General features: G+C 43.3%; 2 protein-coding genes across 2 annotated transcripts; both read left to right on the plus strand.

Moving 5' to 3' along the window:
* Positions 1–779: 779 nt before the first annotated feature.
* Positions 780–5717, plus strand: LOC101782652 (chromophore lyase CRL, chloroplastic). Its single transcript, XM_004979308.3, has 9 exons — positions 780–1093; positions 1302–1351; positions 2449–2509; positions 2597–2632; positions 3182–3232; positions 3863–3955; positions 4803–4907; positions 5054–5146; positions 5241–5717. The coding sequence occupies exons 1-9, from the start codon at positions 926–928 to the stop codon at positions 5382–5384; spliced, it is 801 nt and encodes a 266-aa protein (XP_004979365.1). The 5' UTR covers positions 780–925; the 3' UTR covers positions 5385–5717.
* Positions 5718–7374: 1657 nt separating this feature from the next.
* Positions 7375–11722, plus strand: LOC101783068 (obtusifoliol 14-alpha demethylase). The gene is made up of 3 exons (XM_004979309.4): positions 7375–7557; positions 8163–8637; positions 10362–11722. Exons 2-3 carry the CDS (start codon positions 8170–8172, stop codon positions 11361–11363), a joined length of 1470 nt encoding a protein of 489 aa, XP_004979366.1. The 5' UTR covers positions 7375–7557; positions 8163–8169; the 3' UTR covers positions 11364–11722.
* The last annotated feature ends 2383 nt before the right edge of the window (positions 11723–14105 follow it).

Here is a 14105-nt window from a genome sequence, read left to right on the forward strand (position 1 = left end):
TACCCTAGTGGTTTGATTAATCGTGCTCCACAAGATCGCAGCGGCCATTGGAGGTGGTGTATCGGTTGCTAAGGCGCAGCATCCTTGGATGGTTGTAGTCGGACTGTGAACGTCGTCTCCATCCCCAAATCGGGTTACCCCATTCTCTCATCGAAAGATCGGAATTCAACCCCCATGAGTTCATATCACAACGCACCAAGATTGCAACCACACTTTATAAAAAGAAAAAAAGAGTGAATAATGGATTATGCAAGCATATGTGACGAGGAAAGAAAAGAGAAAAAGATAATAACAAAAACTGTGATATCGATGCATAATCTAAGAAATTTAAAATATTAAGAAAGACAAAAGAATGTTAGAGAGGAGAAAATATGTAGGATTATCATATTGCCAAATGAAACTTTAAGCACATAGACGCGCTTCAAATTAAACTTGCAATAATTGATTTGTACCCGTGCTGATAGACTGAGTCGAGTGTGCATTAGCCCACAAATGCAGCTCGAAACTGTTTATCATACAATTGCACTCTTTTAATAAACTAGTATTGATATACGAGTTGCTAATACAAATGCCTATGCATGAGTCCAATCCAAAAGTTTTATAAATATATGTTATCTTTTATGTAAAGATAAGAGGGGTGGATAACCACTGATGCACTGACCATGCTTAAAAAACCAAACCGAAAAGGGCACCCACCGGAATTTGAGAATTTCTCTGCCATTAGTTTGGGTCTTTTCTGAACCCAGGCTTCCACAGTCCACAGAAAAAATATCGCCATTTCCCCCAAATCACCCTTGACCCCCTCCAAAAACCGCGAATTTCCTCTCTAGGCTTCCTCTTCCTCCTCCCCAGCCGAAGTGCCCCACCCCACCCCACCCCGCCTCGGCCGGGCCCCTGCGAGTCCGCCGTGGAAGGGCCACCGGCGATGGGCTCCGGCGAGGAGGACACCGGCGGCGGCGGCGGGGCTGTACGGGGCGCGGTGTTGAAGGCGCTTGTGGTCGTCGGCGGCGTCCTGCTGCTCCGCCGCCTGCGCCGCTCCACCACCCGGTGGGACCACGCGCGCGCCGTCGCCGACGCGCTCTCCGGCGAGAAGGTGAGTCCCCGCGCGCTCCTCCCTGGAGAAGTGCTCGGTTCCCGGGGCATTCCGATGCGGCCGCACTGAGAATTTGTTCAGAAAAATTCCCTTTTTTTTGGTTATTAGAAGAATAATCCCGGGAATTAAAAGTTTATGCCTTGATGATGCGTTTCTTGCTGTGTACTGGCACTTGACTGGTTCGCGTGTTTGTTGGTTCGGTGTGCAGTTCTCGAGGGAGCAGGCGCGGAAGGATCCTGACAACTACTTCAACTTGAGGTCAGACATTTTGCACTACACAAGCGCTGCATTCTTTTTTCGCGCACTAGTGTTTCCACATTCCATTTCATTAGGGTTCTTCTCTTTGGTCTTGCAATCGGGTGGTATCTGTGAACTACTTGTAGCCTTGGTTTGGGAGTGAGGCATATGCACGAGCACAACATCGATTGTTCCCTGTAAAAGCATTGCAATTCGCATTGTCGATAATCATAATTGTTGCTGACCATGGGTTACCGGAGGTTTGTGATATTTAGCTTTGGTGGTGATGAATGTCTGATTTTGACAAGTGGCTGGATATCACTAAGATGATTTGAAAATGCAATACTTGGCCAACACAGTTATGTAATAGTTGATTGTGGGCAGCCAATCTTTCCAGATGGTTTAAATTCTGTACTTTTTGGCTGCTGTCTGTGTAACCTGAGATTTTCAATTCAAGCACCATACCATATCTTATAACAGATACACAGTGGAGCTGCACGAACATTGGAACTTGATGAATCATTGATGATTTATGAACCTTTTATTTTGTACTCTTGTTGGATGAAAATGATATATCCTCTTGTACTACCACCACGAGCAAATTGTTTATTAAACTGTCTGTGCTTAAATGATCCATGTTTATTAGAATTCATAATTTGATCCAGTGTTCTGATACTTTGCCAAAAGTAGAGAAATGAAAAGTAAAACAAAATCTTTTGGGGGTCTGAGTTCATGGATTAGTGACTGAATGATTACACCAACATGTTATTGTTTTCTTTTAACTGTATCCTTATAAACACTTGCTCTTCCTAAACTGCTGTTGTTATTAGCTCATTATTACTGATTATCAATATCGGGTTAGTGAATATATTGCTGGGATGTAAGTAACTTGTTAGAAGGGACTCTGCACTTATGACACACAAAAAAATGTAATTTGTCTGCACTTATGACGCAAAAACTTGTTTTACGCACCCATAATAATGTCGGTTTGCTGCTGTTTGAAATCCGTTCAGCTCTCTTTTTTCAGGCATGAGATAAGTATATTTTTAAGCATATGCTAACATATTCGTAGTCATGCAAATATCCTGCATTGCCAATCAGTCTTCTTTTATTTTCAGAATGCTCACATGCCCTGCAACTGAGATGGTGGATGGTTCTAGAGTGCTTTATTTTGAGCAAGTATGATCTTTATCTCTACACATTCTTCCTTAGTTCCTTACTACAGTGCCCCTTTTGGGTGTTTGAATTCCATGCTTTCCTTTCCAGGCATTTTGGAGAACTCCAGAAAAGCCTTTTAGACAAGTAAGTAACTCCTAACTGTAATAATCACTCTTACATGTCTCCTTGCCCTTACCAATTCATATGTAAAGATAATATTTCTTATAATTCCTGAATTGTTCCTTGTCAAGCTTATACAATCTTATGCTAATTAATATAGTTTAAACAAGATGATATTACATTATCTGACATTCCACATGCATAAGAATATTCTGTGATCAAGTGCTTTGATTTATTCATGCACTATTTGATGAACATTTTGATACATCCATATAACTATCTGCTTCTTTTAAATCCTTTCTTCCTGGTAAACCTAACCACAATTAAACTTTCTTAGTCTTTTTGTATGCTATATTCTTGCAATATGTATTGCTTTTGTCTTGTAACTGTGGATGATCTTATGATGCCATTAGTTTGGAGTATTGAGAATATGGTTCCATTACTCTGCAAGAAAGGGTACTTCAAATGCCTGCTGATAGGGTAGTATACTGTGTACTGTCTGTCCATTCTATACTTATAATATCTTATGTGCTCTTCATATGTACAAATAATAATAAGTTCTTCTCCCTCCAGAGATTCTACATGGTAAAGCCCTGTCCAAAGGAGATGAAATGTGATGTTGAGGTGAGCTCAAATTTGACATACCTGTTTAAAATTATTGGATGTACAGAATATATGACATTTTACCCTGCAATGGCATGACATTGATGTACTGAACAAGTTAATGCATCCATAATAATAATTCTTAGAGTTTACTAGCAGTATTCAGTTTGTCCTCCTCTACTTTGACTTTGTAAAATGTTAGAACATCTGTGTAAATGGGATCTCCTATTCAACTATATAAAGATGCATCACACATTATGTCAGTTGAGGTCATTCCCACTGTTACATTTCCATGTTCAGAACACAAGTAGTTAGGTAAATTTGATTGCCCATAAAGCTTGGTCTGATGTAACCTGTACATAGTGGGGAGCTTAAAATGGTCTAATTAGAGTTACACATATTTTCTACAGTGCTACTTTATATTTTCACCATTCTAACAGTAAATTTCTTTCTTGTTGTCTTTTAATAACCGTTAAGTGAATCTATTAATATTTAGCACCATTACTATTATTATCTGGTGTTAACAAAGGCACTAAAATTTTGGTTGAAGGAATACAACTTTGGTTAAGCTGATTGAAGGATTATATTTTAAATTAATTCTGCTTGCAAAAAGCTGACTAAATAACATTTTAAATTGTTTTGAGTGGACAGTTGAGTTCCTATGCAATTAGGGATGCTGAAGAGTACAAGAATTTCTGTGACCGTTCAAAGGATCAGAGGCCACAGCCAGAAGAAGTAATTGCAGTAAGTCATGTCCGAACACAATCTTACTTTTCTGAATGTGTGGATTGTTTTGGCCTAAACTCTTGACGAACAGCTGCAATTGAAAAGAAGGAAATAATATACATCAATCAGACTAATCAAATATACTTAACAATCATTCTAAGTCGCCCTCCCCATATTAATGTGGGTACAGGGAGTGAGGGACCAGGTAGGGCTGCCAATGAATGAATAAATAAATCCACAGAAAATAGATATGCACTTGTATTATCAAGGGCAGAGGTCTCATCTGTTACCAGACTAAAGATAATATGGGTAATTAATTGGGTTTTCACTGTGAAATATATTTATAAGCCATGTATTCACCATTTCTTATTTTATGATTTATTCTCAGCCTTTGATATTTTGAATCGGAACTGAATGCTGTTATAGTGCTGCTGCTGACCTAAACTCAGGCCATTAAGTGCTTCACTTAGTATATTACTAGGATCAGGACCTAGTTCCCACACCACCACATGGAAAAAGGCACTCCCTTTTTTTGATGTGGTATAACCACTTAACCGTATAATGTGTTTTGAAGCTATGTACTTGACTGTAAACCCCTTACATAGTAGGTTGTGCATGTATCTGTACTCACATCTACAATGTAACTCCATACGGAATCACACATTGACTGGTATCTGGTATAGCTTCGCATAGTACATCCCTAGGTAAAACTCTGTCCAATTCGTGATGCTGGATTTTTGTTCACACAAAATACTGTGTATTGTTAGCCCTCTAAATATAAGCTTACCGCCCCCCCCCCCCCCCCCCCAACACACACACACAAAAAAAAAAAAACCAAACATTTAAGTTTGCATTGGCTGTTCAGGATATCGCAGAGCATCTGACCACCATACACTTGTCACGATGCGGACGTGGAAAACGTTGCTTATATGAAGGATCTACTCCACCCGAAGGTTTTCCCAACAACTGGGTGAGCTACTTGCTCTCCTCTCTCTCAGCATATTCAGTTCTCTTTCTGATGCAGTAATTTGTAATTTAATACATCAGAACCCACCAGTGGTTATCCTTTTCTGTAATGTATTGCTTGTTCGCATCTCAATGTCTGCATTTTAACAGAGTGGCGCATCATATTGTACATCGGATTTGTCCATCCACAAGAACGGTGAAGTACATATCTGGGACAAAGGTTTCGATATTGAAGGAAATCAGGTGATTCTCTTAACTACTCCAAACTAGTGTTCTAGTTGGCTCGCCAAGCTTGAGTAAAAGAGAACCTTTAATCTTACAATGTGCTCACTTTCAGGTTTGGGGAACCAAGGCTGGCCCTTACGAGTTCAAGCCTGCTCCCAAATCCAAATATGACGACATGTTCTCGCCATTAAATTTCTCTGCCCCTTTGTCACTAGAGAAGAAGCTGGATAAAGCATATGTAATTGATGACCAGTAGAACCTGAAGCCTAAATTTGTTCGTAGGAATGCAATAAGTGAATAGCATGTATGTATATATTGTACTGAGTTCCAATGCATTCTTTTTTGACCAACTTGTGCGTCTGCTTGCCCATGTTCAGTATGGTGCAGATGGTGTATCTTGCAATGCCCCAAAAGGGATGTTCTAAATTCTAAACGCATCCGGTCAGATGCTCAGATGGTATATTATTGCACTGGCATTATGGGTTATGGTGTAGGTGGAATTATTTGGAACCCTTTGGAGTGGGTTGGCAGAACCTCGCCTTGAAAGTGTCTCATGATGGTCAGTAAAACAGTTACAAACCAATGCCAATTTATGAGTAGTTAATTCTTTCTTCGAACTCTTTCCTGTTATTTTTGAAATGAAAGTCTTTCCTGTTGTGCTGCTGCTGTATTCTTGTACGTATTCAACTTCCAACAGGACTTGCAGTCCCAAATTTAACAACTTGAATCAAAACCAAAGGATCAAAATCTGAACATACCATCTGGTTTGAGGTCCATACTGTTGGCACCTGTGGTATTCTGCTTTACAACTCTTCATGGTCATGTTAACCTGCGCTGTATTTTAGCAGCTAAATTGCCTGTTAATCTGGATTGGAGTGGCCAGTGGGCCCTTGGATCTACTGGAGCTCCGTGTGCCTACTGGCTGGATGTTTGGATTTTCTATGGCTGGGCGTAGCAGGGCATGTTATAGGGGCCAAGATCAGGTCATGTGCCTCTCACTTGGAAGTGGTTTTTCATTAGTTTTTTTTCCTCCTCTTTTTAAGTGGATGGGTCCAAAAGCACAATGGCAGAGTGGCAGATTACACAAATGCCACTTGAGGCCGGATGGTCGAACTGAAACAAAAACAAGCACTTCTGCTTTGGATGACAGAGATGTTCTTATCTCATTTTCGAAGAAGCTTTCGTATTGTACAGGGACGCTACGTCCTAATTGAAATCGACATGAAGACTACTCTATCATTTGCTATAAATTATTATTAATTTATGAGTCCAAGTCCAATAATTAAGGAAGTTCAATGCTTATAATTTTTATATGTATTGATAAAATATTATTTTTGGAGTGAAAGGGTGAACTTTGCACCCACCAAAATCCGCGTTCTTGTTTGGACCTCTTGCCACGGGAACATACGGGCGCACAATTTTCTCCACCATCATGGTGCGCTCGACGTTCGGATATGCCGCTTCAATAGTAACTAGTCGGTGGACGCTGGGCATCTTTTTCGTGTGGCTCGATTTTGGCACATGGCTTGTGTTTAGTGGTGCAATCGCCGATTTTGCTTCCTTGTTAACGGTGTTCCTGCTGCTCAATATTGTCGCGCTCTTGGCGCTCTGGGTGGTCTAGAACCGCCCAACCAGATTATCTTGGACACCGTGGACCAAGTGACCTACCGATCACCACCATTGTTGTGACTATTGCTAATCAGCTTGCTCTCTAGGTCCACCGTACACCACTCTAACGGGGACACGGTCCCCTTTGGAGGAATCTTTGCATTGTAGCAGGCGCCGACTGATGCCTCACCTCTCGCTGCTTTGTAATCTCCGACGTACTGTGATTGCATTGATATATGTCGATATCATGAAGTAGTGTATGCATTGATGCATGCTCTTATCATGGAATGGCTGGATATCCTATTTTCTCACCGAAGAGAACAAAATGGAACATCTGCGGAAAAAAGAAGAAGAGGAGAAAAACTGGAATAGCTGTGGACATGGGAAATGCCAAGATTCGCGGCACGGTTGACCACAGGTCCACCCACGACCCACGCAGCCACACTGCTCCTGCCTGACGGAGTAGTCGGCTGCAGAGGATCCCCCGGCGACACATGTGCTCTCCACGTGTGCTGTGAGCGCCAAGCGGAGAGAGAGGGTGAGTGGGTGGTGGGCCCCCGGAGCTCTCTAGCCGCTGGCCCTGCGTGGGCGCTCGTCCTCTTCCCCGCCCCTGTTTCCGCCCCCGGTAAACCCCACCACCTCTACCTCCCCCCGCCATTGCCAATCCCCTCCCCCCAACCTCGGAAAGTCGTCCTCTCTCGGGCACTGGCACCTATATAAACCCCGTCTTCCGTCCCTCCGCTCCACACTCCCCGCACGCGCAGCCGCCTTCCCCCATCCGTCCTCCCCGGCCCTGCTTCGACGGGCGGCGCAGATCGAAGGTGAGATCTCTTATCCTATCTCTCTCCCGATCCGTAACCCTCCTTGCGATCCGGGGCCGGGTTCCTCGGCATTTCCCGGCGAGCGGTTTTTTTGGATTCCGCCGGCGCACCGGAGGGGGTCCGCCGGCCGCCGGCGCCGCGGGGCGCGTCCATCTTCATTCCGTGGTAGCCGTGCCCGACGCCGCGGGGCGCCGTCCGTCAGCGTTCCGTGAGAGTCGTGACCCGAGAATTTCTGCATCTAGAAGTAGAAGCAGCTATGTGTCCGGCGGCGTGCCGGAGACATTAGACAGCCCTCCGCCAGGATTTCTCGCCTGCTTTCTACTCTAGTAGTCTGTTGGCTCTGCTCCGATCTGAAACTCTGCATCCTTTTTTTTATCGTTTCCTGTGAGGTGGACTGGATTGCCCCGTGCGGGAGGAATCTTTCTGCCCGTCTGATGCCCGGACCTCCGAGCATGCATCCCGTACTGCTTATTGCTTAGCGTGTAGTGGATACCACTGCCATTTTTTTAATGCCGTCGATACAAACGAAGCTCACTCTGTCTTCCATGTCCCATGTCATTGAGCTGTGATCTAATCCACTGGAAATCCCAATTTTCACGATCCAGGAGGAAGATGATGGATCTCGCGGACAGCCAGCAGCGGCTCATCGCCGGCGCGGCGCTGCTGCTGGCCACCATCGCCTTCGTCAAGCTCCTGCTGGGTGCCCGCTCCCGGGGTAAGCGCCTCCCGCCCACCATCCCGGGGGCGCCGGTCGTCGGCGGGCTCATCAAGTTCATGCGGGGCCCCATCCCGATGATCCGGGAGCAGTATGCCCGCCTCGGCAGCGTCTTCACCGTCCCCATCCTCAGCCGCAGGATCACCTTCCTCATCGGGCCCGAGGTGTCCGCGCACTTCTTCAAGGGCAACGAGGCCGAGATGAGCCAGCAGGAGGTGTACAGGTTCAACGTGCCCACATTCGGGCCAGGGGTCGTGTTTGATGTTGACTACTCCGTCAGGCAGGAGCAGTTCCGGTTCTTCACCGAGGCCCTGCGGGCCAACAAGCTCCGCAGCTACGTCGATCAGATGGTTGCTGAGGCTGAGGTGAGAATTTGCTTCAGCTTTCTTCATTTGTTTCTTTAAATTCTGTATCTATATATCGTTAGTGTGGGGATTCCATATTTTTGAGGTGAAATTGTTGACACTGACACCTTGTGTTGGAGCTTTCAGTACTTGCAGTGTCACTTTGAATTCTGTATCTATGTATCGTTAGTGTGGAGATTCCATATTTTTGAGGTGAAATTGTTGACACTGACTCCTTTGTGTTGGAGCTTTCAGTACTTGCAGTGTCACTTTAGAGGTTGCTGATTCAATACGCGCCTTAATTGTTGACACTCTAGGGGAAATTTAGTACTTGCAGTTGTTCTATGAGTGCTCTAGTTTTGGTCCAATTTGTACATCTAGGATATGTTTGTACTTTTGCTACCAATATTGACACGGTGCTCTAGTTTTGGTCCAAATTCGCTGGAGTCCAGCATATTTTTCTGCGGAGGACTATCTAGCCCCTTCTGAAAGTTGCAGTATGCCTTTTCTTTGAGGAACAATATGACTAATGTGCGACTTCTGGAACAGCAACTGCACATGAACCTCAACCTTTTTGGGCCGATGTTTCCAGACCTTAAGCTTTATGCTTTTGTGATGCCTTGCATGCCCTGCATTTTTTCTAGTGGGACATTTTGTGTCCCTTTTCTTTGATGCTTTTTATGCCACTTTGTTAGTTCTTTATATCTTTGCTAGTTTTGTCTGTTAAAGTTACTTTTCGGTGTCCTGATTCTGTCTTCTCTCAAATGAATGACACTCAACCAATTAACTGCAACAGTACCAATCCTTCTACAGCTGATCTCTGCAATATTTATTTATCTGTTAATTCTCAATTGCGTCTGAACTGAAGCATGGGCACAGTTTTCTGTTTCTTGTAAAGTGGAGGTGGGGATAACGTCATACCTTGTTGATTAAAAAATAATACCTTGTAATCATAAACACGGAAATTGCTAGGCACGTCAATCATGAAAAGCCACAGTTACATTTCCTTGACAATTGAGAAGATATATTGCTCTGTCCTCTGTATCTAGATGAATGTGAAGGCCAATAAAAAAAAACATGGCTTCATATTGCAACCTACATTCTTCTGACCCTGTCCTGACAAGAGGCAATTAAATAGTACTTTTAGGTTTTTGAGCTTTGTGCAGAATTTGCATTGAAGGACTCCATATAAACTTATTTTTAAAAAAGGAATTGATGTTACTGCAAACACTAGAAATGACAAGATAAACTCCTATACTTCTTCGTCAATGCATTCTGCATGTGGGCACATAGCACAAGAACATGTGCAATTAGCACCTCATGTACCGTGCAAATTCAGTTTCATGATACTGACTCTCATTGACCTTGTACATCGTTACCTTTATTCATAATAACAAGATTGCTGTATCTGCAGTGTCTCTCTTAACAATGACCAATGTTGAACCAGCGCAAAACTTTTCATATTTTTCTGTCTTTTAGCATTGATATTTATTAATGAAGCCAATGATTTAATGAATATGCCGGTCATTTCTGAGTAAGCTTCTGTACATTTGGCTTAATTATAGCACTGAATACTCTTCTGCATGTTAGTAGTAACATGAGGATGTCGTTAGCATGTCAAGATAAAATGATGAATCCTGATGCTTTAGCTGTACGAATTCCTTATTTTTCCTTCGACGAAATACTCCTCTTTTGCATATAAGTTTGATGATTAACCTCATCTGCAAATTGGACCTTACCTGCAGGAGTACTTCTCAAAGTGGGGAGACAGTGGTACTGTGGATTTGAAGTATGAGTTGGAGCACCTCATCATACTGACAGCTAGTCGATGCTTGCTGGGAAGGGAGGTTCGAGAGAAGCTCTTTGATGATGTATCTGCTCTCTTCCATGACCTTGACAATGGGATGCGGCCCATCAGTGTCATCTTTCCCTACCTCCCAATCCCTGCACATAAGCGCCGGGACAGGGCACGGGCACGTTTGGCAGAAATCTTTGCAACCATCATTAAGTCCCGCAAGGCCTCCGGACAGTCTGAAGAAGACATGTTGCAGTGCTTTATTGATTCCAAGTACAAGAACGGACGCTCCACCACTGAGAGTGAGGTAACCGGGCTACTTATTGCGGCACTTTTTGCCGGACAGCACACCAGCTCTATCACCTCGACGTGGACTGGAGCCTACCTCCTTCGGTTCAAGCAGTTCTTTGCAGAGGCTGTAGAGGAGCAGAAGGAGGTTATGAAGCGGCATGGGAACAAGATTGATCATGACATCTTGGCAGAGATGGATGTCCTCTACCGGTGCATCAAGGAGGCTCTCCGTCTCCACCCACCGCTAATCATGTTGCTCCGCCAGTCGCACAATGACTTCACCGTGACAACTAAGGAAGGCAAAGAGTACGACATCCCCAAGGGCCACATTGTGGCGACATCACCGTCCTTCGCCAACAGGCTGCCCCACATCTACAAGAACCCAGACTCATACGACCCTGACCGGTTCGGTCCTGGCAGGGAGGAGGACAAGGCTGCAGGCGCCTTCTCCTACATCTCCTTTGGTGGTGGCAGGCACGGTTGCCTCGGCGAGCCCTTCGCCTACCTGCAGATCAAGGCGATCTGGACACACCTGCTGAGGAACTTTGAGTTCGAGCTGGTCTCCCCGTTCCCGGAGAATGACTGGAATGCTATGGTTGTCGGCATCAAGGGCAAGGTGATGGTAAACTACAAGAGGCGGAAGCTCGTGGTCGACAACTAAGACCATGGTTCTCTTAGGGAAGTTTGCTTCTTGTCAGTTGATCTTGTCGCTTGTTTGTCAGCATTTGTTCGGTGTATGTTCTTCTGTGTGCACGCCAGCATTTTAGGAGTGTTTCCATTCTTTAGGATTCTGTAATTTGCTTCCCTGTGGTTCAGTCATGATCTGCAACTTTTGCCTGTGAGCTGCCTGAGCAGAATCTTTAACTTCACCATCTGAGCATGTGGCTCCCTTGTCGAAATTCTGCTGATAATCATTCTGGTAGATTGGATTCAAGCATAAACTGAACAAATAACCGTGTAATGAATAAACACTAGTGTTGGGAACAGTGTGAATATGTGATCCCGTCGTTCAAGCACTCTGCTCTATTCTGTATCTGTTCTGTTGCATATGTTGGAGTTTCAAATGAGCTGGGCCTGTGCAGGACTTTCTGGTCTGAAAAATCTACTGTTATGCTGAAGTGTCGTTGCATTCTCAGCTGCCTGGGACACTTTCTTCTACGTTTGCTTTGCTCTTCAACTAACCTGCTGCGAGTAATGGCCGCGATGTATGATTGGTGAATTATGCCGCGTGGGCTAGATCAATGGCGACTGGAGTGCTAGTCAGTCTGAGACAGGGGGAACCTACGGCTTAGACAAGAAATGAAAATAGGCCACGCAATTCACGTGTGCTCTATATAATAGGAATTAACTTGGCAATCCATTAGGCATGCACCAGTTGGTTCTTCGTCTAAAAAGAATGTAACCAGTTGAGTTAGAGACAGATTGATTGCTACATGTACTGATAAGAATAACTTTCTGAAGAGAACGCAAATGATTCGCGAGCACTCCATTAAGCAGAAATGATCTTTGTTACTGCGATCGCAAACCTGCAAGCGATGCTGGTGCCATCTCGACCTCGGGTGCCACTTCCTCCCGGCGAAAAAATATTCCTTGGTGGCGGGCTACAGTGTTTGACTAGAGCTTTTAGTTACAGGGGCAGTCCCCACCTATAGTGTCTATAGGTGGTGTCAAGATGAGAGATATGTACGTAGGCACTATCTCCAATTTCCTTGCATGTTCAACAAATAGATAGGATTAACACTCAGGTAAGTTTCATTTTTGTAACAAAATTGGACTACTGTTATGCGTCCATCCAAACAAACAAGGAAAAAAAATTGATGCTGCCCATTTCCTTGTCTGCTTATACGGTAAAAGAAAACAAGCTACGCCAGTCCCACCACATGCCTCCTCTGAACTCCTCTTCCTCCTCCAGCAAACATTTGGTGGAGAGGACCAGGTAATTTGAAGTTCTTTTTTGTCGATTCTGTTTAGTGGAACCATGTCTTGTTAAATTACATCTGACATGATCCGGAGCACTCTTGAAGATCATTTTAATTCCAAAGGATTATGACACTGGTGTGAGAAAAAGGGTTGGTTGTCCTCTCCGCTTATTGTAGGCTTTAGGTCAAGGCCCTGTTTTGGTGCAAGAGATTCTGGAGGTTTACCATGCGATAGTTGATGATTGACTTTTGTTTTCGCAGATGATGAATATTTCATGACCGTAATTATAGATTGTCCTTACTTTTTTGACCCGTTGGTGTCACTGAGTTTTGGGAACACAGCATCATTTCTGAATTTTGCTTTTGCTTCTCTGACCTGTTCTTTAAACGAAAAATACTTTTTCTATTTTGAACTGGGATAACCTGAGATAAAGCAATGCATGTCTCTAATCGATGTCATATTGGCCTGCAAAGAACTGAACATATGCTAGCATTCATTGTGCATTTTAGTTGATGTAGGCGTAACCCTAAGAAGGTACTGATCATTTTTTCATATGCAGTCTTCACAGGAGCAAATTACATAACTGTATTTTCTAAACTGATTTCATTAGAGTATTATGAGCCACTCAATTTTCCGAAGAATGCAGATCAGCCACTCTGTATCTGCTATGCTCCTCTACACTTGTTGACAACTTTCTGCTGTTAGGAGGGGTTTTGGCCACAATGATGTAGATTACATGCATGTCTATTTCCTTGTGGCTGTTATGGTCTTATGGAGAAGTTTTACCATTAGGGCACAATGGTCAACTAACAGTATATAAACCAACCAGCTTCGACTTAAACTAATTCATTGAAAATTATTCTTGAATTTATAGATTCTTGCGCCATCCCTATATGTCTTGTGGAAGATATATAGGAGTTCGCAATCATGCATGGCTGCAGCGCATCAGGCAGAGCAACAGCAGGGCAGATGCAGCAGTGCAGGCAACGTGCGGTTGTGCACCACCGGATCCATGCGTCAGCTACGTCTTCAAATCTGCGTAGCAATTTGTTAATTTTTCAAAAGATTTTTGGTCCAATATACTTAAAATATTAAACTATATAGTCAGCATTTTAACTACTATGATAAACATTTTTTTTAACCAAGTTCAACATTTTAATAACTAGTTGAAATAGTATACTGAAACTTGTTGAAGTAGCCTGCTTAAAATGTCATATTAATTCATTCAAAATGTTGACTTATTAACACTCTTTCGAACCTAGTTCAACATTTTACATCAAAAATGCTGAAGTAGCATTCAAAATGTTGAGTTAGTTCATCCAAAATGTTGAGTTAGTTCATTCAACATTTTAAATAAACTAGTTAAACATAAAAAATGTGAAAATGTTGAAATAGCATGTTGAGTTAGTTCATTCAAAATGTTGACTTATCAACATTTTTTCGAATCAAGTTTAACATTCTAAATAAACTAGTTCAACATAAA

This window comes from Setaria italica, chromosome VIII (genome assembly GCF_000263155.2).
Source record: "Setaria italica strain Yugu1 chromosome VIII, Setaria_italica_v2.0, whole genome shotgun sequence".
NCBI lineage: Eukaryota > Viridiplantae > Streptophyta > Magnoliopsida > Poales > Poaceae > Setaria > Setaria italica.